The sequence below is a fragment of the Lates calcarifer genome, linkage group LG21 (genome assembly GCF_001640805.2).
Source record: "Lates calcarifer isolate ASB-BC8 linkage group LG21, TLL_Latcal_v3, whole genome shotgun sequence".
In the NCBI taxonomy this organism is placed as follows: Eukaryota; Metazoa; Chordata; class Actinopteri; family Centropomidae; genus Lates; species Lates calcarifer.
The window spans coordinates 1,545,762-1,573,730 of NC_066853.1; the positions used below are offsets into that span (position 1 = coordinate 1,545,762).

General features: G+C 45.2%; 4 protein-coding genes across 6 annotated transcripts; all 4 read left to right on the plus strand.

The window, feature by feature from the left end:
- The first annotated feature begins 21 nt into the window (after positions 1-21).
- capns1b (calpain, small subunit 1 b) lies at positions 22-5,725 on the plus strand. Its single transcript, XM_018685270.2, has 11 exons — positions 22-195; positions 1,089-1,162; positions 1,308-1,344; positions 1,645-1,737; positions 4,175-4,232; positions 4,311-4,375; positions 4,541-4,609; positions 4,740-4,818; positions 4,907-5,023; positions 5,152-5,210; positions 5,360-5,725. Exons 2-11 carry the CDS (start codon positions 1,116-1,118, stop codon positions 5,384-5,386), a joined length of 651 nt encoding a protein of 216 aa, XP_018540786.1. The 5' UTR covers positions 22-195; positions 1,089-1,115; the 3' UTR covers positions 5,387-5,725.
- Positions 5,726-6,376: 651 nt separating this feature from the next.
- zgc:101731 (SNARE_SNAP25N and SNARE_SNAP23C domain-containing protein) lies at positions 6,377-14,073 on the plus strand. Of its 2 annotated transcripts, none has more exons than XM_018685266.2 (8): positions 6,377-6,480; positions 8,385-8,557; positions 9,476-9,517; positions 10,066-10,114; positions 10,336-10,453; positions 11,772-11,918; positions 12,160-12,304; positions 12,784-14,073. In XM_018685266.2, the coding sequence occupies exons 2-8, from the start codon at positions 8,471-8,473 to the stop codon at positions 12,847-12,849; spliced, it is 654 nt and encodes a 217-aa protein (XP_018540782.1). In that variant the 5' UTR covers positions 6,377-6,480; positions 8,385-8,470; the 3' UTR covers positions 12,850-14,073. The 2 variants fall into 2 exon arrangements, with proteins under 2 accessions (XP_018540782.1, XP_050921365.1); XM_051065408.1 differs by lacking the exon at positions 10,336-10,453 and adding an exon at positions 11,032-11,143.
- A 195-nt stretch (positions 14,074-14,268) lies between these two features.
- zgc:113149 (uncharacterized protein LOC541363 homolog) lies at positions 14,269-20,818 on the plus strand. Its single transcript, XM_018685263.2, has 7 exons — positions 14,269-14,445; positions 16,126-16,391; positions 16,858-16,952; positions 17,124-17,280; positions 17,437-17,613; positions 17,733-17,786; positions 18,136-20,818. The coding sequence occupies exons 2-7, from the start codon at positions 16,250-16,252 to the stop codon at positions 18,969-18,971; spliced, it is 1,461 nt and encodes a 486-aa protein (XP_018540779.1). The 5' UTR covers positions 14,269-14,445; positions 16,126-16,249; the 3' UTR covers positions 18,972-20,818.
- Positions 20,819-22,358: 1,540 nt separating this feature from the next.
- LOC108889000 (scavenger receptor cysteine-rich type 1 protein M130) lies at positions 22,359-26,887 on the plus strand. Of its 2 annotated transcripts, none has more exons than XM_018685264.2 (9): positions 22,359-22,442; positions 23,347-23,379; positions 23,480-23,758; positions 24,089-24,394; positions 24,467-24,769; positions 25,303-25,608; positions 25,686-25,993; positions 26,092-26,422; positions 26,801-26,887. In XM_018685264.2, the coding sequence occupies exons 1-7, from the start codon at positions 22,397-22,399 to the stop codon at positions 25,775-25,777; spliced, it is 1,365 nt and encodes a 454-aa protein (XP_018540780.1). In that variant the 5' UTR covers positions 22,359-22,396; the 3' UTR covers positions 25,778-25,993; positions 26,092-26,422; positions 26,801-26,887. The 2 variants fall into 2 exon arrangements, with proteins under 2 accessions (XP_018540780.1, XP_050921552.1); XM_051065595.1 differs by having other exon boundaries at positions 22,379-22,442; positions 25,681-25,993.
- Positions 26,888-27,969: the final 1,082 nt, after the last annotated feature.

Consider the following 27,969-nt stretch of genomic DNA (forward strand, 5'->3'; position numbering starts at 1 on the left):
GTGTGTGTAGGGCGGGGTTGATGATGCATTGAAAAAGAACTTTTCTTTTTTGCCCAACTGGTTTTTTGGACTCTGGCAGTGGGAGTGCCGTCCTGCCTGAATATCTCCCTCTCTCTCTCTGTCAGTGTGTCTTTATCTCTCTCACCCTCTCACTGTCAGCCTCTCCTCTCTTTCCTCAGAGCAGCAGAAGTTTCAGTAAGTAACACAAACCTTCTCTTACTCCTGTTTTTATCTCTGTTTAAAGTCTAGACGCAGGTCTGAGGTGTGTTTACTGAACCTTTGTGCTAGTTTAACACAGTGTTGCTGAGCAGAGTGTGTGTGTGTGTGAAACCTGACACTGCAGCCCATAGATTACATGAGCATAAAGGAGTTTCAGACGTGGAAAAGTACCAACAACAACTAACTCAGTGTGTGAATATTTGCAGTCCTGAGTTTTACTGAGCAGTGAAATGAGCTTCAGTTAAGGTTCAGGTACTGAGAGAGGAATGTGCAGACAGCAGGTTCAGCTGGAGCTGGTCACATTATTATACAGCCTGGACACTGCAGGACAGGAAACGTACCTGTAAAAGTAGAAAGACCACACTGTTTAAGTATTGGCAAATAAAATGTACTTCAGTTTTCAAAGTAAAAGTCTCATGATACAGTATTTTAGAACTGATCAACTGACATGGAGCTAACTGTAACTTTTTAATGTACTGTTTGTTAAATGAATCAGTATTAATGCATCTTATTTTTCTTATGATTTCATTATCAAAAATAAGATTTAATAAACAGCAAATCCTCACAGTTTAGGAACTGGAACTAGAAACTGTTTGCAGTTTTGACTTTCAGCAAATAATCAATGGAAACTTTACCTTCAAAGTAAAGAGTAATTTCACCCAGAGATTATTTGCAGGTGTTAGACGAGGAAAACGTCAGAAAATAATGAAGACTCATCCCTCAGACGTTTTGTTTTTTCACTTTACAAAGACGTCAATCAGAGAAGAGCAGCAGATCTTCACAGTTTAAAGCTGGAACAATCAAATGTTTGACATTCTTGTTTCAATAATGACTTCACTACCATTGATTGATTGACTGATTATTAACAGTTGCTGTTGAGTCAGACAGACGACAAAATGTTTCTGGCGAAGAATTTAATCGGTGGCATCATCAAAGTTGTGAGGTGAGTTTTTTTTGTTGTTTTAATGGAGCTAGGCTAACAGTTTCCCCCTGCTCCCAGTCATTGTGCTAAGCTAGGCTAACCACAGCCTGGCCCTGTCTCTGTGCTGGACTAACATGCTGGTGTTTTTATTGTTTCCCTTCAACAGCAACATCGACCCCAGCGACTTTATGCCCTCAGACCCTGTAAGTCCCAGCATCAGCACGTCACATTCACACAGTCACTCATTAATCCCTTCACCTGGTCTCAGCTGATGAAAACACACAGTGTAAACTCTGAGTAATATCATCGCACTAAATCCAACATATTAAAGCTGAATCAAGTCAAGTCTTAAAGTGTGAGCTCTGAAGTTTAACTCCAGTGGAAGATTTCATAAGCAAACAAACACTGAGTGTCTCAATGCAGTTAGACTGATGAATGTGTGTGAGTGTGAGACCTAACAGTGGCTCTTTGTGTGTGTGTGTGTGTGTGTGTGGTGTGTGCAGCCTCCTCCTCGCAGACCTCTACACTTCGCCGAGGCTCATGAGAACGATGAGGAGAAACAGTTTCGGAGAGTTTTCCAGCAGCTGGCCGGAGACGTAAGTCGTTAATATTCATGTTTAACCCTGTGTGTGTGTGTGTGTGTGTGTGTGTGTTGTGTGTTCTTCAGTTAATTGACAGCTGTGGTTGGACACACTATGTTTCTGGGTTTCCAGTAAAAAGCAGCTCTCACCTCGTCAGAGCTTCAACCATCAACGCATCTGCTGCTGGTTTACAGTCTGAGGGTCACATGACTGCAGACCTCTCAGCAGCTCACACACACACACACACACACACACACACTCTACCCTGTAATCACAGCATAATGAGTTGTTTACATCGGCCTCTGCAGTTGTGGTTGTTTAAAGAATCTGCTCATGGATACGATCGCGACAGGAACCGATCTTGGAAACGTTTCCGCTCCTTGTTTAAAGCAGCGTATGTTTGTACGGTTACCTCCAGATTATAACCCACACCTGTTGTTCCTCACCTGTCGAGGAGAGTTCCTTATTGCTGTCGGATCCAGATAAGACCGGAAACTAAAACTAATTAGCAGTGATCTTTTTCTTATGGAGTAAATCATCCTGATCTTATATTGGCGGCCTCTCTCCAACCCTCTAAAGAGGTTTCCTGTTTCCCTCAGTGGAAAACAGGAGGAGTGAAGTTTATATGTGAAGGCCAGAAACTGATCTGATCCAGAGGTGATTCGGTGTTTGAAAGCTCCACCTGTGTCTCTGTCAGTTGCTGTTTTTGTTTGCTCTTCACCTGAGCCGCCGTCGCTCACCACACCTGTCTGCAGCATTCCTAACTCCGCCCTCTGCCGCTCCATCCTCCGTCCGTCTTCTGTCTCCGTCCGGGTTCAGGTTGTGTAGGTTCCACCGGTCTGGGTCCCACCTGTTCTCCGGTATTCACCGAGACGAGATGAAAACAAACAAAGGGAAGAAAAGATCAGGCAGCTGCACTGAAGCCTCAGGTTACAGACACAAACCCTCCACCTTTTTTTACAGAGAACAATGAGGTGGAATAAAGACTCTCATCCAAGAGGCTTCATCAGTTCCTGTACCCATCTGACCAGGCTGGGACTGGTCCAACCAACCTTTAGGAACTGATGAAGCCTCTTGGATGAGAGGTGAAACGTCTTCCCAGACTACAACTAAGTCCAGCTGCTTTCGATTTAAATTTCCTTGAGAGAACTACGACCTGGATGAATGAGAATATCCACAGGCTTGCTGTGGAAAGAGAGTTTTTTGGACGATGATCAGGCTGATTTGTCTGTATCAGTTCAAATACATAAACAGTGGATTCATTCATTATGTGGTCTGATAAACGTGGCTGCAGCAGAGTTGGCTTCAGGGTGTGTTAGAAACTCAGAGAGCTCCTTCTCTGCATTCCTGCCATTGTCTAACAGGGCGGCACTTGTGCCTCTGAGGCGCTGTGTGTGTGTGTGTGTGTGTGTGTGTGTGTGAGGTTTTCTCTGACTCATCAGAGGGGTGTGTGCTCCAGTTTGACCAGAACTCACTCGCCCATCAGTGGGTGGACTTTCTCTAAATCAACAGCTGTAATAAGATGAAGAGGACGATGAAGAGGCTCTGCCCCGGTGGGTGGGGTCAGGTGGCTGCACTGACTCTGGATCGTCAGGAAACTTCCTGTTAAATGTTTACAGGTACAAACCCTGGGTCTGTGACTTTAAACACATCAACAGTGAGCACAAAACCAGGAAGTGATCTTTGACCCTCTAGCGCCCACTGTCATCTTTTATTTCCCTGGATATTAAAACGATCTATTAAATTTCTCCCTGATTATCTGATGTTGTAAAGAACGTTCAACATTTACGATCGGAGGAACACCGAGACGAGCCGAGCACGCACGCCGTGGACTGTGCCGTGGAACAGGACGATAGCCAATCAGGAAGCGAGCTGACTGAAGAGGAGACACGAAAGAGACGTCGTCGTCCGCCATGTTTGTTTACTTTAAAGTCTCGTTTGACCGCGCGACATTTGGAGTCCAGACTCTGGTTGTTGGTGGTGAATCTGTTAGTGTGTGGTGTGGCTGTGTTCTCTCTCTATACATCCTATAAATCCTGGTCTAATCTTAAATAAACTCCACTCTGACCATTTGTTTTCAGCTGAATTCATCTTTGCTCACACATGCAGACGCTTTCACCACATTAAAAACAGAAATAGTTAAATAAAGTGAAGAAATGCAGCAGCACAGAGAAGCATCCAGAGACAGCGTGGTGTTGCATCACAGTGTTTTTAGCAACAGGGAGAAATCAGAGTTATTATGAGCCTGGATCTTGTTCGTGATTTTTTTTTTTTTTTTCAGCTCTGAGTCAGAAACTGGAAAAATATCAAGGGAAATAAAAGGAAACAGCTTGAGTTTGGTTTGAGTCACTCAGATCAGCTGTGACTCACTTTGTTTGTGGGGCTTCCTCTGTGGAAAAAAAACGCCCTGTCTAATGAGTGTGTGTGTGTGTGTGTGTGTGTGTGTTGACAGGACATGGAGGTGAGCCCCAACGAGCTGATGAACATCCTCAACAAAGTCGTTTCCAAACGTGAGTTTGATTCTTTTTTATAAGAAATGCGGCAGATTAAACCAAACTGAACTGAAACTTATTGACCTGTTGTTTCAGACGGAGGCCTGAGTACTGACGGCTTCAGCATCGAGTCCTGCAGGAGCATGGTCGCTGTCATGGACGTATCCTTCCATAACATAACACAGTAACAGTGCTTACCAGCAGCAGCAGCAGTGGTAGTTGTAGATGTAGTTGTAGTAGAGGGAGGAGCAGCTGTAGCAGGAGCAGCAGTAGCTATTCGTTGTGGCAGTAACACTGGGTTTGACCTTTGACCCCGCTCCCTTCAGAGTGACAGCACAGGGAAACTGGGATTCCATGAGTTCAAATACCTGTGGAACAACATCAAGAGATGGCAGGTGAGTTCATGTCCGGACTTCTTCTGCAGTTCTGTCCGATTGGTTTTAGCTTGGTGTGCCTAATAAACTGAAACAAATCTCTGTCTGTTGGTTATTTATCTGTTGTTTGTTTGTTGTTTATTGTCTCCAGGGCATTTATTTATCCCACGACGCCGACCGTTCAGGTGTGATCAGCGCTGACGAGCTGCCGAGAGCCTTCAAGGCTGCAGGTGAGAAACTCTGCTCCGAGTGTTCAGGAAATAACCTGAGAAACCAGAAAGATTCAGAGTGTGTGTGTGTGTGTGTGTGTGTGTGCAGGTTTCCCTCTGAATGATCAGCTGTACAAGCTGATTATCCGTCGCTATAGCGACGAGCACGGCAACATGGACTTTGACAATTTCATCGGCTGCCTGGTTCGACTGGACGCCATGTGCAGTGAGTGTCTCTCCTCCTCTGATCATCTGATCCACTCTATAGAATCAGTGTTCACCTGAATATAACTCTGCTGAGTCATTGGTGTGTGTGTGTGTGTGTGTGTGTGTGTGTGTGTGTGTGTTGTGCAGGAGCCTTCAAGACCCTGGATAAGGACAACAGTGGCACCATCGACCTGGACATCAAGGAGGTAAAACACACTCTGGTCTGGTTTTAGAGATGAGGGGTGTTCCTCTCAGGCTGAGGTAAGGTGTGTGTAGCCTGAGAGGCAACACCCAGGGCACAAAGAGTAAAGTCCCCGTCTCATCTGGGGACTCTCTGCCTCTCTCTGTCTCACAGTGGCTTCAGCTGACGATGTATTCATGAGGCGACGGACGGAAGCTGCTCCTCAACACCGACGTCTCTTCTTCCATTTCCTCCCTCACTTCCTCTCAGTCCACGCGTTACATCTGTGTGTGCCGCTGTTTGAAACCCCCTCCGTCTCCATGGTAACGGGACCAAAATGCCAGCATAGAGCTAAAGTCAAATCCGGACCAAAGTGGAGCCGATGCCGCTGTTGTTGCACTGTCCTGCTGCTGCCAGACGGCGGCGCTACAACGCCCCCATGTTCCAGATTCCATGTTTTCAAAATGGAAAAGTTGCTGATTCCTGTTTGTCTGAACTGACTCTGAATGTTAAATAGAATAAAGACACATCTGACACCGACGTGTTGAGAGTTGTTGTGTTTCTTAGAAACCAAACTGGCTGGTTTCATTTCCTGTGCTCATCATCATGACAACACGGAGCGTCGTTTGTGTTTAGAGTTTGTGGTGATACCAGTGTAGTTTAAGGTTGTTTTTGTCAACATGTTGTCTAAGTGACTAAATGAGTCATGTTCTATGAAAAGTAATTTTATTTTTTAGTTTAACTTTTACTGAACTACAACAGAGATTTAGGGGAATTAAACAACATGAGACAGATTTCACAGCAGCAGCAGTTTACTGTTCATTTTATCCCTGAATGGAGAAATGTTAATACGCTTAATGTGGCGCCTGCCTGCTGCATTATTTTAGTTTAACAAAGGGTTTGTAGAGAACCCATCATTTTAATCCTCTAAACTATGATTAATCCCAGATATGTGCATCTTCTTCAGTCATATTATTATGGCCAGAAGCTTCTGTTTGGTGCAGACAGCGATGAAAAGTAGTGATGACTTTAGTATTTAACGTTTCATATCTACAAGGCTTTATAATATTAGGCCTGCTCACAAAGACAGCTACATTGAATTTAAAGATAAGAAGATGTTTGTGTTGGTGTGTGTTTGTTGAGGGGCGGGGCGGGGCCGGTGTGGAGCAGAGGGGCGGGGCAGAGGACGGAGGGGAAGCAGAGATGCTGAGGAGGATAACGGAGGAGGCAACAGGTTAGAGCCGCGGATCAACGCGACTACAGCACAAGAGAACCTAAAGAGGAACTGATGAAAGGTCAGTTTGATTCTTCTGCGAACTTCTGATCGATTTATCGATAATGAAGATTTCTTTAACGTTTCAGTTCACTTCAGCTACAAGTTGCTAAAATGAGAGGAACAGTCCTGCAGGTGGTGTTTGATGGAGATTTAAAAGGAGCAGGAGCGGGTTTAAATATAAATCAACCGAAGAGATTTAAAGTTCATTAATTTAGTGAAGGTCTAGAAACTGGAGGGAGGGAGAGTAGCTTAGTTTACTGAGCAATGATCAGAAATGAATGAGAGTGTTTGGTCTAAAAGCTGCAGCTGTGTAAAGAGCAGTTTAACAGATGGACTGATCAAAGATCAATACAGCCTGACTGATCATCGTCTTCAGTCTGCTTTACATTCAGTTCCTGCAAAGTAAGACAGGAGCCAGTTAAAGTACCTGGTGTGTGAGAGTCAGCACTGATGGGTAAAGCAGACATTTTGAATGATCTGATGAGCAGTGTGTTGGCTGTGTGAGGTGGCAGGAAGTCTTTCTGTTTACTATCTGCTTTTATTCCCAAACCCCGTGTCTCTGTGTGACTGTTGACGCTGAAGTCTTCCTGCTGTGATTTTAATGAATCTATCACAGGCTGCTTTCACGTGACAGTTTGAAGACATGTGGAAAGTTTGACGTCTTCTCTCTCTACAGACGAACAGCTGATGCTGACAGGAAGCATCTCTGCTGCTTTAACATCAACACTCCGTCCTCTTCTCTCCTCTCCCCCCCTCCTTCCTCTTCTTTATTCCAGCAGGTGCTGATCAGTAGCTAGGTCTAATTATCATGCAGCAGCCTCATAACACAATGTCTGAAAAGAAAAAGGTGTGTGTGTGTGTGAAGGAGCTGCAGGAGGGAGGGGAGGTGTTTTTATGACACTGTGAGGACCCAACACCTGGTTGGACACTGACGCTGTGGGGACGTGTAATTAGAGAGGAGAGATTCGTCTTACATACAGCAGGTTTTATAGTTCTGACTGATGATGATGTTAACAAGTCGCTATCAACCAGACTAAGAAGCGTGTCTGTAGACAGAGTGGGAAATCTGAATTTCATTAATGCAGCATCTCAGTCCGTCCCTGGAAAATTAAACAAGACCTGCACAGTCTTTGAAGCATCGTTAATTAGCAGCAGAATAATGAACAGGTCGTCATGTAAACAGACCAAAATCAATTATTCCCCAAAATCTACGTCAGCTTTAAAGCATCTGGATAATTAAAGTCAGACTTCAAAATGCGAAGGTTAACACTAAGAACAGAACATATTTACCACACTGAACAAAGCACATTAAGATCATAATTCATGTACAACAGCTTCCTTAAATACTAAGCAGTAATCAGGAAGTTATTAAGGGACTAATAAAGAGCCAATGTGCATGTGTTACCATGGGACCATCAGAGCTGTGCTGCTACCTTCTGAACTTGGAAAGTGATAAAATGTGTGAAGGGACGTTGGAAATGTGCAGGTGGAACCTCACTGCTCAAACAAAGAGACGATGGATGGACTGAGATGTTCAGAGATGATTGCAGGGGGTGATGTCTGCTGTTACTGGCTGGTTGTCAGGAGAACCAGCACCTGTAGAATCCTGTAATTACTGACATGGTTTCTCTGGGGTTACGACCACACTGCTGCTCATCTATTGTACTGAGTTATGAGACAGTCAGAGCTAAACACAGCTAATCTAAGCAGCCTGCAGGATTATGGTGCCACAGGAAACTAATTCACCCAATCGGCAGACTGCACTGAACAGATGTTTGAACTGTTTTCTTCTTAATTTAGTACAAGACCTCCCTGGAAAGAAGCAGGTTCCTGATGAAATCAAGTAAACTGTCAGTTTGTCTGTCAGGTTGTCTCTCTGTTGTCAGTCATTATAAATAATCACCGTGTCGCTCTGCTCCCCAGGTGCCAAAACCACCTGATGCTGCAGCCTAATCTGGTCACCTGGGACTGCTGAACACACACACACACACACACACACACACACACACATGAAGACGTCAAACATGGCGTCAGACCCGCCCATCTTGACAGAGCAGCAGGAGCTGCAGAGGAGAGCCAATCAGGTCACAGATGAGGTGAGTTGTAGACTGCAGGGGTTAAATACGTCTCTACAGTAGAAGTGACCAAAGCTGTCTCACACACACACACACACATACACACACACTGTGCTCTCAGTAAATATTTGTCTGTGACACCAAAGATCTGATCGCTCAACGCCACAGTTAGCATCAGAGCTAAACAGCATTAGCAGTGTTTAGCAACAATATTGTCCCTGTAACATAAGATGTTCCCTCCTCCAGCTCCTCCAGCCCAGGAGTGTGAACTCTGACATGACATTATCAGCACTAAAACAGATGTGTTCAGGTTTTACCAGAGTGACTGACGAGTGTAACACACACGCTGTTTCTCCAGGAAGCAGCACAGACTGTGAGCAGGACACAGAAACCTCAGGAGGGTTTTAAACACAACAAAACATTCAGGCATACCACACAACACGTTGGACATGACACACAACAGCCTCCTCGTGCGAGCTGTGCAGAGGGGAGTGTCCCTTTAAGGACACCTGGCTCACCTGGTTGCCACAGTGACAGCTGGTCTCCCAGTGCAGTCGTCTGCAGAGAGACATCAGGCATGGATGAGCTCATGCAGGGCGGCGCTGAACACACACACACACACTCCCTGAGGTTTAAAGGCTACAGCAGGTCAAAGCCATTTGTCACCTCGTCATCCCCTCGGAGGGAAAGTCCCCAGGGTTTGATATGATATTTAGACAATGTGTGCGACAAGGAGAGAGCATTTCAGTACAGTGTGGCACACGTCATCATGACTTTCTAAAGGTTCAGTTCTGATGATAGATCTGTGTATGAAATGATGATTATTTAAGTGCATCATTTCACCACTGTCTCTGTCGTACCTGCAGTTAGAGGCAAAGTAAATAACATCAGGAATTTACAGAATATCAAACATAACATGAGGCTTTTTTTGTCTTTCAGTCCCTGGAAAGCACACGGCGGATGATGCAGCTGGTTGAGGAGGTACACACACACACACCCACATATATCATATATATATAAATATATGTATAGACAGAGCACCAGTGAGTCCTGCAGAGACTTCAGCTCAAAGATCTGGATCAATGAGAGAGGCAGAGAGCGATCAAACCTCATTATGAAGTTGATTATCATGTTAGCGTCCTCAGCTCGACATTAGCCTCTCCTGCTGTTTCCACAAGAGGAAATGATCTCAGACGTCTCAGATAATGACTTTAAATCAGACAGATGTCGGGATGTGATGAACTTAAAGTGATCTGTGTCAGCAGGACAGAGCTACACGCTGGTCAGACAGTCCGACGTGTTCATCAGCTTATTATCAAAATGGCTGACTTTTCTGAAATGTTGTGTTCAAGGACGCTTGAACGTCAGAGATGGAGGACCACCAGGTTTTTACAGTGCGACTGCATCACCACATGACAATCACATGTTACCTATCTGCAGCAATCCAACATGGCCTCCTGGAAGACGGAAAATGATGCATGAAAACCAGCTGCTGTTAGTGATGTGTTTCTGTGTGCTCTGTCCTCCAGAGTAAAGACGCGGGGATCAGAGCTTTGGTTATGCTGGATGAACAAGGAGGTAATCAATTCTACTTTTTAACCTTCCTCTGTGTACTCTGCAAAAAAGAAATGTTTGTTTTTCAAGGAACAAGATCAGGATTTAAGTCATGTGCACGTCTAAAACAGGTACTCTAGTTTAGCAGAAACACAAGAAGCAGGACAAACTGCCACAAAACAAACCTTAACTTTCTCTGCTGTTGTTAAACCCTCCACCGTCGGTACAACTCGTCTTCCTAACAGAGCAGTTGGAGCGTATTGAGGAGGGCATGGACTCCATCAACAGGGACATGAGAGAGGCAGAGAAGAATCTGACAGACATGGCCCAGTGCTGTGGTCTGTGTGCCTGGCCGATCAGGAAGTAGGTCCGGTCTCCGGGATCCGAGCCTTCACCCAGCTCGTGGCTTCAGAAAACCCATACTGGTGCCCAGTTCCATTAATGAGTCAGTTTGATCCGTCAACACTGAAGTGTTTGAGGTGTCTGTGTCTTCAAGAACCTGCAGCAGGTCCAGCTGTTTGTGCAGAACTTAGATAAACCTCTCATTTGAATTCAGGCTGAGAGAGAAAACATGATGGAGCTGGGCATCAAGGCCGGGGTGCAAACAGCCGACTTATTAATGCATCAGCCCAGTTTGGATCTGTAGTTAAAACCTGAGCAGTAGTTAGTGCAGATTATGATTCAGTTGGTTTTAAGTTTTGGGCGCCTCGTGTTCAGTTGCTGGTGGCTGGTTTTTCAGTTCAGCTCCACGGCTTTTAGAAAATAGTTGGTGATTTTTTTTTCTTCCGTGGATTTCTTTTTGCCTTCTCTTCTGCCTCTCCTTTTCTACCACTGCCATATCCTCCTCTTCCTCTTATACTTTCACCTCTCCTCTCTTTCTTTGCTCTACCTTTCCGTCCTCTCTTCCTGCCCGCTCCTCCGTCCTCCTCCTCCTCTCATAGAGCAGTTGGAGCGAATAGAGGAAGGCTTGGATCAGATCAACTCTGATATGAAGGAGGCCGAGAAAAACCTGACTGACCTGGGCAAGTGCTGTGGCCTCTGCTCCTGTGAGAAGTAGGTGTTGGTGTGTGTGTGTGTGTGTGTGTGTGTGTGTGTGTGTGTGTGTGTGGTAAGTATATGATATCAGTGAGGGCAGGTCAAATAATCCTCCAACATGATCCGACAGTGTTGAACTATTTGAGTAAGAAGTGACCATTAGACTCTGTCAGCTTCAGCTAGCTGTTCCTAATAAACTGCCACCTGAGTGTATTTCTATCAGAATACTTTCTGTTTGTTTGATTTGATTTAGTTGAATTCATCAGACCGGTGACCTGGGAGGTTTTTTCTACCACCTACACAAACGATTTAAAAGTCTTCCATGTTAATTCGGTCGGTCATGCTAGTTGCAGCTGGATTCTGTCTCATGAGGCCTGATGGGAAATATCGCCACGTTTTAATATCTCGTCTCATCCCTAAACACTAGTTTTCAGACGTTGTTGCTTTGTGTTGTCGCCTGCTTGCTTTGCTTCAGATGTCACACAGTGTAACTGGACCACTGCTGTACCCGCACTGGAACACACACCAAGCACAAGTCCTGAAATCAAGTCTAGGACTCGAGGACCAGTACCGGTACAGAGTGGATCTGGTGCATCACATTGAACAGACTGAGCTCGTATAAAAAGCCATTCTCTCTCTCTGTCAGACTCAAGGCCTTTGAGGAGAGCGGGGCGTACAAGGCAGTGTGGGGAGGAGCCTCTGGTCAGGACGGCGTCGTGTCCAATCAGCCGCCGTCGTCTCGAGTCGTCGATGAGAGGGAGCAGATGATAATGAGCGGGGGATACATTCGGAGGTAGAGTGTGTTATTGTCGGCAGCTGGTTGTTGAGAGGCAGCTGCACGGTGTGTGTGTTTGCTTTTCTTTAGAACTCACTGTCATGTAATACTGCCAGTCATCAGCTACATGGGCAGCTGGCCAAACACAGGACATCATCATAAACACACACACACAAACTGGACTGACTCAGATGTAAGTCGCAGCTTTAAACATGAAGTTTGATGCTGATTTTCCTGCGTCACTCCGTCTCTGTCACAGGGTGACGAACGACGCCCGCGAGGACGAGATGGAGGAGAACCTGGCTCACGTCAGCAGCATCATTGGAAATCTGAGGGACATGGCTTGGGACATGGGCAACGAGATCGACACGCACAACGAACAGATCGAAGACATATGGGGAAAGGTACTGCTGTCTCATCAGCCTGACAGACACAGGGCAGCATTTAAAAACCAGTGAACCAGACCGACTACACCCACGCTATCGGAGCTCCTTCCTGTGTGCTAAGCTAATGTTTCAAGGATTAAATGAAGTGTTACTCAGACCTCTCTGAAGGTGCACTGATCAAACTGGCCAGCAGAGGCATCAGGGTGCAGCACAGCTGTCAGCTCAGCATCAACATCTGAATCAGCATCTGAATCTGAGGATGACTGGAGCTGGCTGAAACAGGAAAGGGTTGAAATAATGAGATGAGATTGATAATGAGAGTAAGGAGGTGAAAGCAGGTCCTGTCTGCTGTCGTTCAGGAGCAGAAAACAGAGCAGATAGATCCTCCAGCAGCTCAGAGCAAAGAACATACTTGAACAACAATCCTGCATGGTGGTTCTCCAATGTTTCTCATCAACACTTCCTGTTTGTTTTTTTCTGTCCTCCTCTGTCTGCAGGCTGGTCTCAACATGTCCCGCATCGATGCTGCCAACCAGAAAGCTAACAATCTCATTAAACGATAGACGGAGCGCTCGTCCATCTCGCCCTCTTTCTACAAATTCATCCTGCTTGCACTTATTATATTGTTGCATGCTGTGCCAATGTGCTGCCGCTTATTCTCTGTCACTTTTCAAGTTTCCTTTCTTCCTGTAGTAGTGAGCTCTGAGCTGTTCATTATCTCTTACTGCGATTTATTCTTATATTGTGTTAGAGTCGTAGTCTTGGTCCTGATGCATCTTTGTGAAGGGGATTTCACAACAAGGCCTCATGTTTCACACAGTCTTTCCCCTGAGGGCGGCCTCTGTGGTCACTCAGCAGAGTTAGATGATCCCTGTGGGGAAAGTGGAGCGCTGCAGCAGCACCATCACCACCAGCAGCAGCAGCAGAGAGCAGAGTCACCACACCAAATATGTAAATAAAGAAGTCATTTCAAAAGATGAACATGGGAATCGCATTGCGAAGAAGAGCGGCTGCGTGCAACTTAAGCCAATAAATGGGGTTTTTCTTCTCCCGGGTAAACAGAGGAATAACTGTGTGTGTGCAGAGTATATGTCCAAATTCCTAAAAAGAAAAAAGTCATATACAGCTATCAGCAACTAGTTTATTTCCCAGTGTAAACATCAGTGGATAACCTACACCCCTCCCCCCTCTTTCTCTAGTCTGAAATGTTCCATAGTGGTTGAAACACGTGCATGATGGCGCCCTCTGCAGGCACAGCCAGGTACTACCAAGAAGAAGGAAACACGTATTTGTCCCCAGAGGAGGATCTCTGGCGACACCAAGCGGACAAACATGGAACCTGCTCTCCCTCGCCTCTCCATCTTCCCACTCCTCCTCCATGTTGATATAAAATGGTGGTGAAATGACGATGAATTGGTGTTTTTTTAATTATTTGAAGGGGAATCTAATGTCATGACTCTAAAAACTCACATGAATCACAGCATTTCTTGAAAGTGAAGAAGTCATTTTGAGCTTTGTGTGTTTGATTTTCATCAAAGCCGATTACAGAGTTAGTTTTGGTCATTCTTTCTTTAGCTGCTGTGGATGTGTTGGTTCTCTAGGCTTGATTATTGTGCAGAAACAGTCTTGTCCTGAACTGTGACTGTGTTAAATGGCGTTGTTATTGGTGTATGTTAAGCTGATGACCTTTGCTGACCTAAACAGGCCTTCTCATGCATCAGTGAGCATGTACACTGGTGTTTGTTGTGATACACATGAATCATGAATAAATAATGTGCGCAAATATATGGCGTGCGTCGCTTTGGATTATTTATGTAAACATAAGTGGGGGTGTGTGTAGGTGAACTACCAGCATCCTGAGCAGGTCTTATCAGCAGTTTTTTCTCCTAATCACCAAAAAATAGGAGTTCATTGCGCAGAATTCGTGACTTTTGTGTTTGATTTATTTGAAAATGGGAGTGATTGGTGCACGCTGTATCTGGGGCAGCTGGGGGCGCGCAGCAGCCTTAAAATGTTGCGCGTTCAAGCGAGGAAAAAAAAATTCTCTCGCGCTGCGGAGTCTGCGCAGTTCCGTTGTTCTCGTCACTCCGAACTTTCGGGAGAACCACGGAGGAAGAAGGGGAGAGAGAGAGAGGGAGAGAACAACGCCATTTTTCCTGGTAATTATTTTCCACGCATGCAAGTGATTACACCGCGCACCGCGATTAATTCCCAATCGCAGACCGCACGTGTGTCGTCCTCAGCGTAGAAAAGCGTTGTATAGCTACAATGCGAAAAAAGGAACGTAGCGACGGAGCTAGCAGGCATCTAGTCCTCCTCTAGTCGGCCACACGTAGTCGCGTAGCGGTACCTGGCGCAGCGGAGCGGCGCATTGATACAACACACGTCGCTTTACATCCACGATAAATCCACGTATTCAGACCGAAATTCACCGCGAGTCAGCGTTTACGGTTTTTAACGCAGCAGCGGTTCAACCCCACGTAGCTAACAGAGATGGCGGAATTGGTGGGCTGCTCCCTCTGTGAGCTTACAGGCACGAGCAGCAGCAGCAGGGCGAGAGGCAGGCACGAGCTCAACAAAGACACAAGAGAGGTCCCACCTGATTGGCTCAGACGAGACCACGTGGCCAGAACAAACGCAATGTAGATTTAAATCATTTTATACTGAGAAGTTGTTGGTTCTCAGCTGCTAATGTGTTACCAAATACGCTGTCTGTTACAATTTGACTTTAAATGGAAAACACGCAAATTAAAAAGGTGAACACACCTACATTAACTTTAGAAACGTGATTGGTTATATTTATTTTAGAGTATGTGAAACAATGATATATAGATATTCATGCTCTTATTTAAAAAATAATTGATGACAAACATTTTGGCCATTAGAAAAACATCTAATAACAAAGCAATAAAACATTTCTCATCTCTGGGTGCAATTCTTCACTAAGGCACTTTTCTCATTTTAAAATCCGACCAGAAGGGGGCAGTGTGTGGACACAGGCTAAAGAAAAACAAGATGTTCTTGGTGTACGGTCGTGAAATCAACTCCAGTCCAACTCTACACACCTCACTGCTCAAATATGCACTCTAACTTCTATTTCTTCTTTATTTATTATTTTCAGACATCACATGTGTGCTGCTCTGCAACAGACAGCCTCCTTCCTCTTCTGTGGTAATTAGAGATTCATTAAAAAGGAAACCAGTTCTTATCAAACTCTGGTACTGGCTCCAGTGAGCAGTGCAGTGTCAGAATTAGATGTTGAGCCTCTTGGCATAAAGCGACACAGTGTCGCACTGCTTCTGGTGGCGTATAAGTGAACAACTATGACTCAGCTGAAAACACACAGAGCTGCAAATATGTGTCTATAATCTACATCTGCATAATCCTTCAGTCATCAGTGGAGCTCAGTTTGTAGGTAATGAGTATAGGAGCCTTCATGGATAGATTTAGTACTGTTTGGATTAAATTCTAGAGGTGGATTTTTGAGTCGATCTGTTTTGGAGATCTTTAAATCCTGAGCTGTGTGGTTGAACAAGTCCAACTGCAACTGGCTTTTTACAAGTATTAGTTGTTATCATTGTGCAATAAAACTAACTATAAAACAATTCATTAATCTTGATAAGAAAGACGTCTGTCTCACAATTTTGTACTGGATGCTGTTTAACACTGCCACCAAGTGTCAGACAGGATGAACCACAGATCAGAAACCACCTGTTTAGATACTGAAATGATCTTTGATTACAAACAAAACTGTTTGTATGTCAACTGCCGATGACATTTGAGAAAAAAAAATTTTCTCTCTTGGTCTCACTCACCTTCAACTTTTTTTTTTTTTGCAGACTGGCAGGTGGACCTAGACCAGACAGTCCTGGAGGGCGGAGAAACTGGACTCGGTACCAAACTGAGTCGTAGCGGGCCATCAGAAGAAGAGGAAGAAGAGCGTCAGGAAGCGGAGGAGGAGCCATGTCGGCCTCGTGGCGTGATGACGACGAGGAGTTCAGGGTGGGAGGAGTGAAGGGAGGGTTGAGAGCCAAACCAAGGTTCTCCTTCACTGAGGTTAAACTGCTGCTGGAGGCGGTGAAGAGGAACAGATACATCATCCTCAGTGAGTAAACAGAGTATTTCTATTAATTATATTATTATTACTTGATGAAACGCACCGTGGAAGAACAAAGTTTCAGCTGTTTGTAATTAGCACAAACCTTAAAAACACTATTAACGTGATGTAAACACGATTTTCCAGGGCGTTTGAGGAAATTCAAAAACCCAGTCAATCAGATAGATCGGTGTGATCGATCTGACCTGGATGGCCAAGCATCTAAGAGCATTATGTCGGCCGTCCAGAAGCTGAACACACATTGGGTTTAAGCTTGGTTTGGTAGGTGCAGCTGCAGCACCAGCTTTAACTAAGAATAGATGGGTTTCTGTGTTGACGATGTACTGTACACACCCAGCACTGCTGTGAGGATTGTTACCAGCAGAGGGAGAGCATGAGCCAGATGATCTGTCTGCACTGACATTCAAACACCGACTGACGTCTCACATCGTGTTCTTTACCTCGCTGCCTGTAGGGAAGTTTAACCAAGGAGTGTCAGCTGAAACCAAGAAACAGACCTGGGCTGAAATCACCAATCAGATCAACGGTCTGGGAGAGAATCACAGAGAGGTTTGTTGCGGTGATGGTCTTATTTTACTGATCAGATGTGATGGAGAAATCAGCATTTAATGCAGCAGCTGTGGTTCTCAGTATTCGCCTTCTGTGTAGATTACACCAGTGGTTCCCACACTTGTAATTTGCAGTGGCAGCCTTTCTAAAGGAGGTTGTATTTGCTCGCAGGTGCGTCAGATCATGAAGAAATGGGCTGACCTGAAATGTGATGGGAAGCGGCGTATCGCAGCCCTGCGGGGCCCCAACGGCAGCAACCTGAGGAAGAAGAACCTGGGCCCCGTGGAGAGGATGGTCCACAAGATACTGATGATGAGTCCCAGAGGAGGTGAGCAGAGGAAGACAGGTGGTAGGGATATTGCTGTGAGAGCCTTAATGTAGTTTAAGCAGAAAAGACTTGATAATAGAGGTTAGTAAAGGGGAGCAGACAAATAAGAAGTGTTGTTTCTCTTGAATGAACCAGTTTTCATTTGTTGGTTGTCAGATGGTGACAGTGATCAGGACCTGGGCGAGGACGATGATTTCTCAAAGCTGTACGCTAGAGGCCTGCCCCCTAACCCCACCCACTACTCCTACCTCAACCTGACAGACTCCCACTCCTTACCTGGGGGAGCCTCCTTCGACATCTCTCCTCTCTCCTCCCCAGAGAAGGAACTTGGTGGTAAGTCAGAGGTGGTTGCTGGGAAACACGACGACAGCACCCTCTCTAAACTACTTCAAGTTTGAGGTAGTCGTAGATATTTTGGCGTTGCAGAGTTTCTGACTGTTTCTGTCTTGCAGGAGATCCTTTCCACTCCTCCTCTGACTTTGACTTAGACCTGGCTGACGATGGAGGTAAGAACGTGGTTTTTTACAGCTGGTTTTTTCAGTCTGTTGTGGCTGCAGGGAAAGTTAAAAAGACACAAGATTATCTAAAAGGTTTGTTTAAGTTCAGCGTTTGTCTGTCGGTGCCAGGACCTCGTTAGACTGATGAATATTGTAAAAATCTAGTACAGTTAAAGGTGATGGGAACTTACTGCTTCATGCTCATGATCCAAATCAGACCCACACCGTGAGTCAAGGCTTTTAATCTGAAAAACCAGAAAGCCCGGGTACTGGAGAGCTTCCTGTGAGGTTGTCGTGCTTCTCTCAACCAGGAAATGTGACGATAAACTAAAAGGACATGTTTTGTTTCATGTGTCAGAACGCACCATGGACTTTGACGAAAACGACGACTCCGTGTTCTCCTCTTGTCCCTCCTCTCTCCCCCCGCCCACCTCCACCTCCCTGGACCCCCTGCCTGACGACACCCTGCTGAGGGTCAGACCGGTCCACACCTACTCCCGAAACAACAGCCAGAACCACAACCACACCCAGAACCACACCTCCTCCAGATCTACACCTGGACCCTCCTCCTCTGTGGCCTCCACCTCCTCTGTTTTCCCCTCCGCATCTGATTCAGACGCCGCCTCGTGCTCTGCTGCGCCTCCTTTGTCGCAGTCCCCCACGAGCTCCAATGTGACTGGTTCCTCCCTCCCTGCTCCCCCACCTGCCTCCTCCTCCTCTACATCTGTTGCAGCCAATGACTCTACCTCTCACCCTGCACCACCTCCTGCTGCTGCTCCTGCTTCCTCTGCTGCTGTATCCTCCTCCTCCTCTGTCCTCTCCGCCACCTCTCATCAGCCACCTCCCTCCAATCACCCCCCCACCTCGGGCTCAAACCCATCCGACCCTCTCCCGGCCGGAGCGTCCACCCGCAGGTCCCAGGACCAGGTGGCTCAGATGGCCTCTCAGAGCCTCCAGCAGCAGCGGGCCAGCAGGATGCTCCTGACCTCGGTGTCTCAGTCTCTGGAGATGCTGGCTCAGTCCGTGCAGCTGCTGGTGGAGAGCCAGCAGGAGTTTGTGCAGGAGTCTCTGCTGCTGCAGAGGGAGACCGTGGACATCCTGAGGGATTTCTCCAACACGGCGCTCACCATGCTGAGGGACAAGGCCAACAGCGGACATCTGCCGACACATCACCACCCCCCTTCACACTTCTGAAAGACAGACTAGTTCATTTTCAAAACTAAATGGGAAAGAACAACAAGCCAAGTGCAGGAAAGTGTTGTCAGTGTGAGTAGATGACAGGCCGCCAGCCGCCACGTGGAGTCACTCAGATTGAAACATCTGTCTTAGTCAGGAGACGCTGATGTTTGACTTAAGCAGCCTGAAAATGGGACTAAATATTTAGCCAGAGGCACAGACAGGTTCAGATTTACTCCATGATCTCAGATGTTTGTGTGCCTGGTTGTGTTGGTTTATGGCAGGCTCATGTGTTCACACTGTAATTAAGCTGCTGAATCCACCCTCTTTACAAACCAACACTAGACGATGTAAAGACAGAGCTCGTGTTTGAGTCGACGCTGGGTCACTGACAGGAGATTAACAGACAAACTGACGTGTGGATATAAAAGGTACTAACTGTGTTTGAGCTCTGCACCAGAGGCCAAATCTACATCAGCTCAGCTCAAACCAGATCCACCGTCACACTGATGGAGGAGAAAACCAACGTGGTTCGTTGAGGTTAAAGCTGAATTTGCTGCTGACACGTTAGCTTCTGTCATTTCCAAAGCACCAGTATGAGTCACTGTTTATCTGTGTGATCCAGTGATCTGCCTCCAAAATGCCTTGAGTTGGTCTGAGAGTGTAACGTGTGTTTCTTAATCGTTTAGTTTTCTGGCCCAAAACTCTGTTTAATTGACACAAAGTAAAGACTCATCTGATACAACTACAGTCATTTACTCGACTGTCAGGTATCGATGCTGCACAGAAATCTAATTTGCATTTTGCCTTTTAAATCACTTTACTCCAAAGTAAAACTAGGGAACAAGTAATGATTCAACAAGTGCTAACGGACATCTGTGGGGCCCAGTTTAATTTGCACAGGTGGAACTAATAACCCAGAGCAGAGCCCTCAACAGTGTCGTCACGGTTACTACAGTCTTCCTCTTTAAATCCCAAAAGTACTGATGTTAAAAACTACATTGTTAGCAGCTAAATCTCCAGCTGTTGTCTGTGTCTGGTCAGTGAGCGTTTATCTTTGGTTGATTGGTGCTATCAGTTAATTACACTGATGTTTATGACTGAAGTTGAAGGGTGTTTGAACGCAGCACAGAGGTGAACTAATAATAAGTCATGTTTGGGATTTTTTTTTTTAATCCACCACCTACTCTGCATCACTTTACTTTTGCACTACATCCTGGGTTTTGGTTCTAACTGTTTCAACACTTCCTTCAATACTGTGATTTTTTTTTTTTTCTCCTTGTTGCCATCTGTAAACCAGCGAACACAGCGATATGGATGAATGTTCTCCAGTCACAGATCAGGCACACTCACGCTGGTTTAAGATGAATGTTTGAGAGCAGGAAACGGTTCTATGATGCAGTGGATAAAGGAGAAAACTTGTAAAGTTTTGTTATTAAAAGCTGTTAAATAAAGAAATGTCAGTGTAGGATGTTGCTCCCAGCCAAATGTAGTTCCATGTTAGTTTATCCTGATGGCTCCTGTGACCTCTGACAAGACAACATGAATTTTCTAACATAGATTAAATGTAGAATAAGCTCGAGCCAGTTCCTGCAGGAGACTGTCTGACCCTGGCATCAGATTCCTCATCACTTTAAACAGACTGAGACAGTTGTGTGAGCATAGATAACAGCTGTACACCTACAGATGATTTAACCTTTGACCTCCTTTGTGCTCAGTCCAGCTCACAGCGTTGTATCAATCTGCAGACCTGCCCATGAACATGCAGTTTGATGACTGACCAAATGACTGTCTGCTGTTAACACCAGGCTACGTGATGTTTCCTACAACCAAATCCTGAGAATAAAGATTTATTATGAAAACAAGACTAATCTGTTGGGAGAGTACTTTTTCTGAATTTTGAATTTTGTGCAGGTGTAAAGTTATTAACAAATCTCATGAGAAGCAACTGTATTCTGACTCAGTCTCACATTAGACTGAGAACAGTCCCCAAACGCACCATTTCCTCCTGTTTGTTTGCCAAAAACTAGACGCACAGTTGGTTCTGTTCTTTTCATGGGGTTTGAAGACAACAAGGAAAATACAGAATAAGGACAAACTGACCCTTTGAGTCTCACAGACCACATGTTCTCACGACTTTTATCAAAGTGCGTGACACAAGCTGATAGAAGTTTCATCTGCAGAGGTTTGGGGATTTCTTTGAGCAGATGCCAAAATCAAAACACCCTCACTTTCCAAAAACTACACAGAAAAGTACATGAACACTGTACTACATGACTGATGATTCTCTATGCTGGAGGCAGGATGGTGTCAGGTCGTCCATCTGTTCCATCGTCAGGAACGCAGAACTGAACTGGTTGGAGGAGGTGTTCAAACCACCTTATCAAGTCATCATCCTGTCATCTGCTCTCCAGCAAAACTGACCAATGACCGGTGTCATTAACATCTTCATCTGTAATCGTCACTGATGCTGCTAATGCCTAGGAACTTCAGCAACCTCATCAACAGCATCACTGGCAGAGTTTCAGTTATCATTGGCTGATAATGTTTGTCAGCACAGAAACAAAGATTAACATCACTCAGTGTCCTCAAAACATGGAAGCCTTTAAAACAGAGGCACATTCTGTGTCAGCAGAAAACATGAGTCTGATTAATCATCACTGATGAGATGATTAAAGTTGGAGAGGAAATGGCTCATCTGACCAGAGAGGCAGAGCTGATAACGTCTTAACTGAAGACTGGGTGACATGTCCAGACCTCAGAAAACCATGGTTTCTGTGGCTCTTCACTTATTCTAAATAAAAGAAGTTATACAAAAAGTTCATGGAGTTCAGAGTTGCTATATGTTATGTTTCTGTTTTGAAGATCAGAGTCAACAATTAAGAATAAATATATTTAACCTGCATGAAACCTCTCATTTACAAAAGTATTCAGACCCTTTGCTGTGACACAAACTGTGGCCTGGTGCATCCTGTTTACTTTAAATATCCTTAAGATGTAAAAAGAAAGTGCACAAAGAGTGCAGGGGTCTGAATACTTTCTGTATAATTGTATTATACTGTGTTTGTCCAAATCAAAACACTTCTGTTCCACTATTCTATTCTTATCATTATAATACAGTCTGCCATAGGAAACATTAATTTCAAGATGGAAATCCTGTCTAAGTTCACAGCCATCGATCTGCTACAAACTGGAAGAAACTTATGTAGTCTCTTTGCATTTATATATTTCATCAAACTGATGCCACAGAATAATTTATTTCACGCTCTGAGAGAAAACATCCCTCGTTAAACTGATGACCTGAAATAGACACTGCCAAAAAAAAAAAAAAAAACAGTTAAAATTAAATCAGATATCCTCTGGGGGCTGGACTTGACTCCTGCTTTGATAAAGTCAAGAGCAGAGAAGTCAGCACATGAGGAAGACAGAGCAGCAGCACCGACATGGATCACACAGCACTGATGGTCTTACTGTCTGTCTGGAGCTCAGGTAGGACTCTGCTTTAATGACAGACGTTTTTACGGAGACACAGAGCTGGGAGGAACATGGACTGCTGTGTGAGGCAGGGAGTGTGTCTGTGTCTTTATGTGTCCTGTGTTGACTCGTCTCTGCTGTGAAACTCACCTTTCCTCTGGTCCACTGTGCTCTGTGGTGATACTGCTGCAGCTGTATGAATCCTCCTGCTCCAGTATCTGGAGAACACCTGGACCTGATGCACAGACTGACACAAACATCATGACTTAGCATAGGAATACTTAAAATATATATGACTTGATTTTATCAAATCATTAGAAATCAACTAAATCTACCACATATTCTCATTTATTTATACAGTCCCTGAGACATCTGATACATTAGAGAAATTATAAATAAAATGCCTTGGATGTTTTCTTCTTAATGAAGCCATGATGAATATTTGATCTGTTTAAACTCACCTGTTGCTGCGCGAACTCTGTCAGCAGAGCAACAGCGCCACCTGCTGTTCAATGCTTTGATGAGTGTCCCCACTCTCCAGCACATCTTTAACCCTGACCCCCACTCGTCCAGGCCTCCTGGCTTTTCCTCTCCATATTTTCCTGCATCACAGAGGCAGGTGGATGTTTGCTCATGATAAAAACTGACCATTTCTAAATCTACTTAGAAATACCTGCTCTTTCCTGTTGGTTCTACTCTTTCTAACCACTCTTATGTTGGATTATTTCCCTCCAAATCACCACGAAATGAAGATAATAAAAACTAAGTAAAGACACAATCGCTGGAGCAGCAGTTACTGATGAGCACAGACATACAGTTTCCTGTATCTGGGAGAAACCAGACTTCAAACCTCTGCTCTGTCCAAAGCTCTGGTCAAATCTAAAATCCTTATTATTTATTTTCTCCTGTTTCTCGTCAGGGCTCTTGGCTGAAGATTCACGTGGTTCAACAGGTAAAGGAGGAAAATAAAAATGGAGAGACCAGTGTTTTGTTTCTCAATGAACTGAAATAACCCAACTTCCTGTACTGATCTCTTGTCTGTCTCTGCTCAGTGACGCCTGACGATGTCAGGTTGGCAGGAGGATCCAACCACTGCTCAGGTAGACTGGAGATGAGACACCAGGGGGACTGGACTCCAGTGGATGGCCAGAACTATTACCTGACATCAGCAGCTGCAGTGTGCAGGCAGCTGCACTGTGGCTCTGTGGTTTCCGTACGAAGAACATGGCGTCCTTTTGATTATTCTGCTCCCTTTTTTTTAAACCTGCCCACTTTCCAGCTTCGTGAATCGGAACCAGAAAGGTCCTTCAACCTGGATATCACATGTTCAGGTTAGTGTGTTAGAATTAGGAAAACATCACTGTGTGGGTTAAAAGGTTAGAGGGTGCTATTGGTGAGATAAATTAACTTCTTGGTTGAGGTTAGGTGATTGTGGTCATGGTTAGAAACCAACACTGACTGCTGGCAGGAAATGTGGAACCAACAGTGATCTACAATGTCTCTGCACACTCCTTTTTAATGAAACATTGTCAAATTTTCTGTGTGTGTATTTCAGACCTAATTTACTCTGTTACACTATCTCAGATGATGTGTTCTTTATTTAGCAGAATAAACTGACTTACACATTAAACAGCTGTTACTCGTTCCTTCTCACTTTCCAGAGTCTGTCCGGCTGGTGAATGGGGCCAATCAATGTTCAGGCAGACTGGAGGTGAAGTCCAACCAGTCGTGGTCCTTGGTGTGTGAGGATGACTTTGACCTGCAGGATGCAGAGGTGGTCTGCAGGGAGGTTGGCTGTGGGGCTCCTTCAGTCCTCCAGGGGGCGCTGTATGGAGAAGTGGAGGCTCCAATGTGGACCAGAGAGTTCCAGTGTGCAGGCAACGAGTCTCTTCTCCTGGACTGTGACAGCTCAGGACCTGCTAGAAAATCCTGCTCATCTGGCAAAGCAGTTGGACTCACCTGCTCAGGTAGAGCTTCAGCTTTTATTTGAATAAACTTCTCCTCTGTCTTTCCCTAACCCTCCATCTGTCTTTGCTCAGACCCTGACGATGTCAGACTAGTGGGAGGGGATGGCCACTGCACTGGTAAACTGGAGCTGAAACACCACGGAGCCTGGAAAGCAGTGGCTAACCTCGACTACCTCTGGGACCCGGAGGTGGCAACGTTAATATGTGCACGGCTGGACTGTGGCTCCTCGGTGTCAGCAGGAAGGATACGAGAATCTACTAAACAATCTGTGTGGTGGATCGACTCGTCCTGTGTTCAGTCTAAACGTATACTGAGGGACTGTGTGACCATAATGAATAGGTTGAGTGCTTCTGTCCTGGAAATCACCTGCTCAGGTAATGACGTCTGTACTAACTGTAATGTTACTGAGCGCTTCATATTCTCAGCAGACAGACGAGCACACCGGGTGCAGGTAGGGTTATACCTTCATGCACAGACTCTCAAGACATACCCATGGACAGGACAGAGTCTGGTACAGTGTCCTCAGCAGTGCATCTCTGCTTGTCACCTGAGACTGTGACAACTGAGAATGAGTTTGGAGGAGAACTGCTGCTCTCTTGTTGTAAGGAAAGGAGTCAGCAGAGATTGTTTGGTTATCTCACAAGGATTCCTCATCTTCCTTTAGATGTTATCTGGGCATGTTCAACTGGGAGGAGACCCCAAGGCAGACCCAGGACATGCTGAAGGTTTTACATGTCCCACCTGGCCTTGGCACACCTCAGAGATCTCCCATGAGGAGTTGGTCGTGGCTGCTTTGTTCAGCTGTTGCCATCTTGATGCAGACCCAGATAAGCTTGAGTAGGACAAGCGGTAGAAAATGGATTCATATTTAGAACCTAAAATTGTCTTTCTCCCTTTCACTTTCCAGAGTCTGTCCGGCTGGTGAATGGCGTCAGTCGATGTTCAGGCAGACTGGAGGTGAAGTCCAACCAGTCGTGGTCCTCGGTGTGTGAGGATGACTTTGACCTGCAGGATGCAGAGGTGGTCTGCAGGGAGCTTGGCTGTGGGTCTCCTTCAGTCCTCCAGGGGGCGCTGTATGGCAAAGTGGAGGCTCCAATGTGGACCAGAGAGTTCCAGTGTGACGGCAACGAGTCTCTTCTCCTGGACTGTGACAGCTCAGGGCCTGCTAGAAAAACCTGCTCCTCTGGCAAAGCAGTTGGACTCACCTGCTCAGGTAGGAAGATGAGCTGTAGCTTTGATCTGGCTCACTGAATTACTTCCTCTACTAACTGTGTTCCTGTCTTAGCACAGATCCACATGATGTCAGGTTGGTGGGAGAGCCAAGCCGCTGCGCCGGTACACTGGTGATGAAAAACAAGGGCGAGTGGAGACCAGTGGCATGACTGGGATTCTGACTGGAACCTAACGTCTGCAGATACACTGTGTGGACTGTTGGACTGTGGCTCTGCTGTTTGCAACAAAACCAACAGACACTGACTTAGAGAGACCTGTGTGGTGGATCAGGACTTCCTGTGTCCAGTCGGCACTTGCACTCTGGGACTGTGTGATGCTGACTGGTGTTGTTGAAACCTTTTTTGGCCTTGAGGTGATCTGCTCAGGTAATACTGGACGGTCACATCTGAAGCTGCTCCCAGCTCTTTTTCGCGTATCACTGCTGCTGAACATAAATGAGAACCATCGTCTCTTTTGTTAACAGATTTTCTGGCTCAGCCCAACATCTCCCTCTCTCCCTTCCACCGATGGCATCCCCAGGGCTGAGCCATGGGGGTTTCAGGTGCTCATGGGCTCCATCTTCAGCATCACATGCTCTGTTGAACCACAGTACCCAGGAGGTTCCTTCCAGCTTATCTTCACCACCAATGACACGGCTCAGAACTACACCCTGCCAGCTGTCAATCACTCCGCCCACTTCCTGTTCTCTGATGCAGACCACACCCATCGAGGGAACTACACATGTGTTTATCACATCTACGTTTTCTCCAATAACTTCTCCTCTGAGAGCCAGCCACTCAGTCTTACTGTCTCAGGTAACTTCATCTGAGTCTAACAGGAGAAAAGCAGCAGCATCAGATAAATTCCTGAATTCCTGGTGGACAGTTTTATGCAAAAGCCTTCACCTGACATTTTAAATAACTTCTAGATTTGTTCTCCACATACCAGTACTGGCACAAATACAGTCCAGCTACAGTGCTGTTGTCCCTAACATTCCTTCCTATAGATCCAAAAAAAAATCCCTTCACTGAACTAAAACATATGAATTCCATGGGCCTAACAATCTTCTTTGCCATAAAGCTTATCATAAACTGTTTCACCATTTCGATAAAAACATGATAATTATTAACTTGGAAAACTTTAATTAGAATGATGTTGTCTGAACAGATGTGACGGTTTTAAATCTGTTCCAGCCTCTCTAACAGATCTGATCATCAGACTTGTTGTCCATCTGCTGGGTATGATGCTGCTTATCACAACCCTCTGCTTCGCCTCTAAGGTACTGCAGACATCTAGCATGATATATTTAGTTAGAGGAGAGCAGTGATTTTAGCAATAACAAGACATGTCTGCTGTCATGTTTTTCCAGGCCAGCCAGAGTCCAGACTCTGGGATGAGGGGAAGATCCTGGGCTCAGTGATTATGGTCTCGGTGAAGAAGCTGGAGCTCGGAGGAGAGAGGAGGATCTCCAAGGTGCAACAAAGCACATTTCTGACCTTGTACAACCACACCCCAATGCTGGAGGTGTTCAGACGTGAAACAGTCTGGTGTTAACTCGACCAGTGTGTTGGATTTACTGACATCTAGTGGTGAGGTTGCAGATTGCAAACAGCTGAAAACGGCTCCTGTCACAGGTTGCCTTCAGGTAACGTAAAGTTGACGTCCCTAAATCCTACACACTGGTCCTTTAAGGTGTCTTCGACAGACATGATAACTATTAAATATCAATCTGAGGGGGACTATTTCCAACAGCGGATTAATCTACGTTTGCTGCTCTAGTGAGTATCTGAGGCAGCATGAGAACAGAGTGAAAATAACTTTTAGTAGGATACATTTGCTGCTGGTGTTGGTCATCGTATGGGAGCCACTGGATAATAAAAATACTGACTTGTTTGGGATTATGTCAGTGTTGCAGCACTGAGTGATATCTGACCTCCAGTGGGCATTTGAACAGTATAAAAAAAGACCATGAACACACCACAGCTGTTTGCCACCTCCTCCTCAATTATTATCACTTACCGATGCTGTTGTGTAATAATCTTTCATACACGAGTCACTGCTTTGTTGATTAGAATGACTTGTTACTACTTTACTTTTGATATTTATGTTTATTTTTAGACTCACTTCCATTTACATGAACAATAAACCTTTACTGAAGTGATACTTAAAATATATATATATATATATATATATATAATATAGTCATTGTACAATAGGAATTTTAAAGACACTGTATACCACCAGTGGAGGACTGTGTGTTTGTTTTTTATCACATATTTTATCATGAGGCAGAGAGGTGGTTTTAGAGTAAAGGAAGTAAAAGTAAATGGATTCTAAAAGAAGTTAGTGAGTTAGTGAACTA

Coding starts and splice junctions, on each gene's coding strand:
- capns1b (XM_018685270.2), top strand. CDS start 1,116: ATGTTTCTGGCGAAGAATTTAATCGGTGGCATCATCAAAGTTGTGAG. Junction 1,163..1,307: donor GGCATCATCAAAGTTGTGAG/GTGAGTTTTTTT, acceptor TCCCTTCAACAG/CAACATCGACCCCAGCGACT. Junction 1,738..4,174: donor TCCAGCAGCTGGCCGGAGAC/GTAAGTCGTTAA, acceptor GTGTGTTGACAG/GACATGGAGGTGAGCCCCAA.
- zgc:101731 (XM_018685266.2), top strand. CDS start 8,471: ATGAAGACGTCAAACATGGCGTCAGACCCGCCCATCTTGACAGAGCAG. Junction 9,518..10,065: donor TGATGCAGCTGGTTGAGGAG/GTACACACACAC, acceptor TCTGTCCTCCAG/AGTAAAGACGCGGGGATCAG. Junction 10,454..11,771: donor TGTGCCTGGCCGATCAGGAA/GTAGGTCCGGTC, acceptor TCTCTCTGTCAG/ACTCAAGGCCTTTGAGGAGA.
- zgc:113149 (XM_018685263.2), top strand. CDS start 16,250: ATGTCGGCCTCGTGGCGTGATGACGACGAGGAGTTCAGGGTGGGAGGA. Junction 16,392..16,857: donor GAACAGATACATCATCCTCA/GTGAGTAAACAG, acceptor CGCTGCCTGTAG/GGAAGTTTAACCAAGGAGTG. Junction 17,787..18,135: donor AGACCTGGCTGACGATGGAG/GTAAGAACGTGG, acceptor TTCATGTGTCAG/AACGCACCATGGACTTTGAC.
- LOC108889000 (XM_018685264.2), top strand. CDS start 22,397: ATGGATCACACAGCACTGATGGTCTTACTGTCTGTCTGGAGCTCAG. Junction 23,380..23,479: donor AGATTCACGTGGTTCAACAG/GTAAAGGAGGAA, acceptor GTCTCTGCTCAG/TGACGCCTGACGATGTCAGG. Junction 23,759..24,088: donor CCTGGATATCACATGTTCAG/GTTAGTGTGTTA, acceptor CTCACTTTCCAG/AGTCTGTCCGGCTGGTGAAT.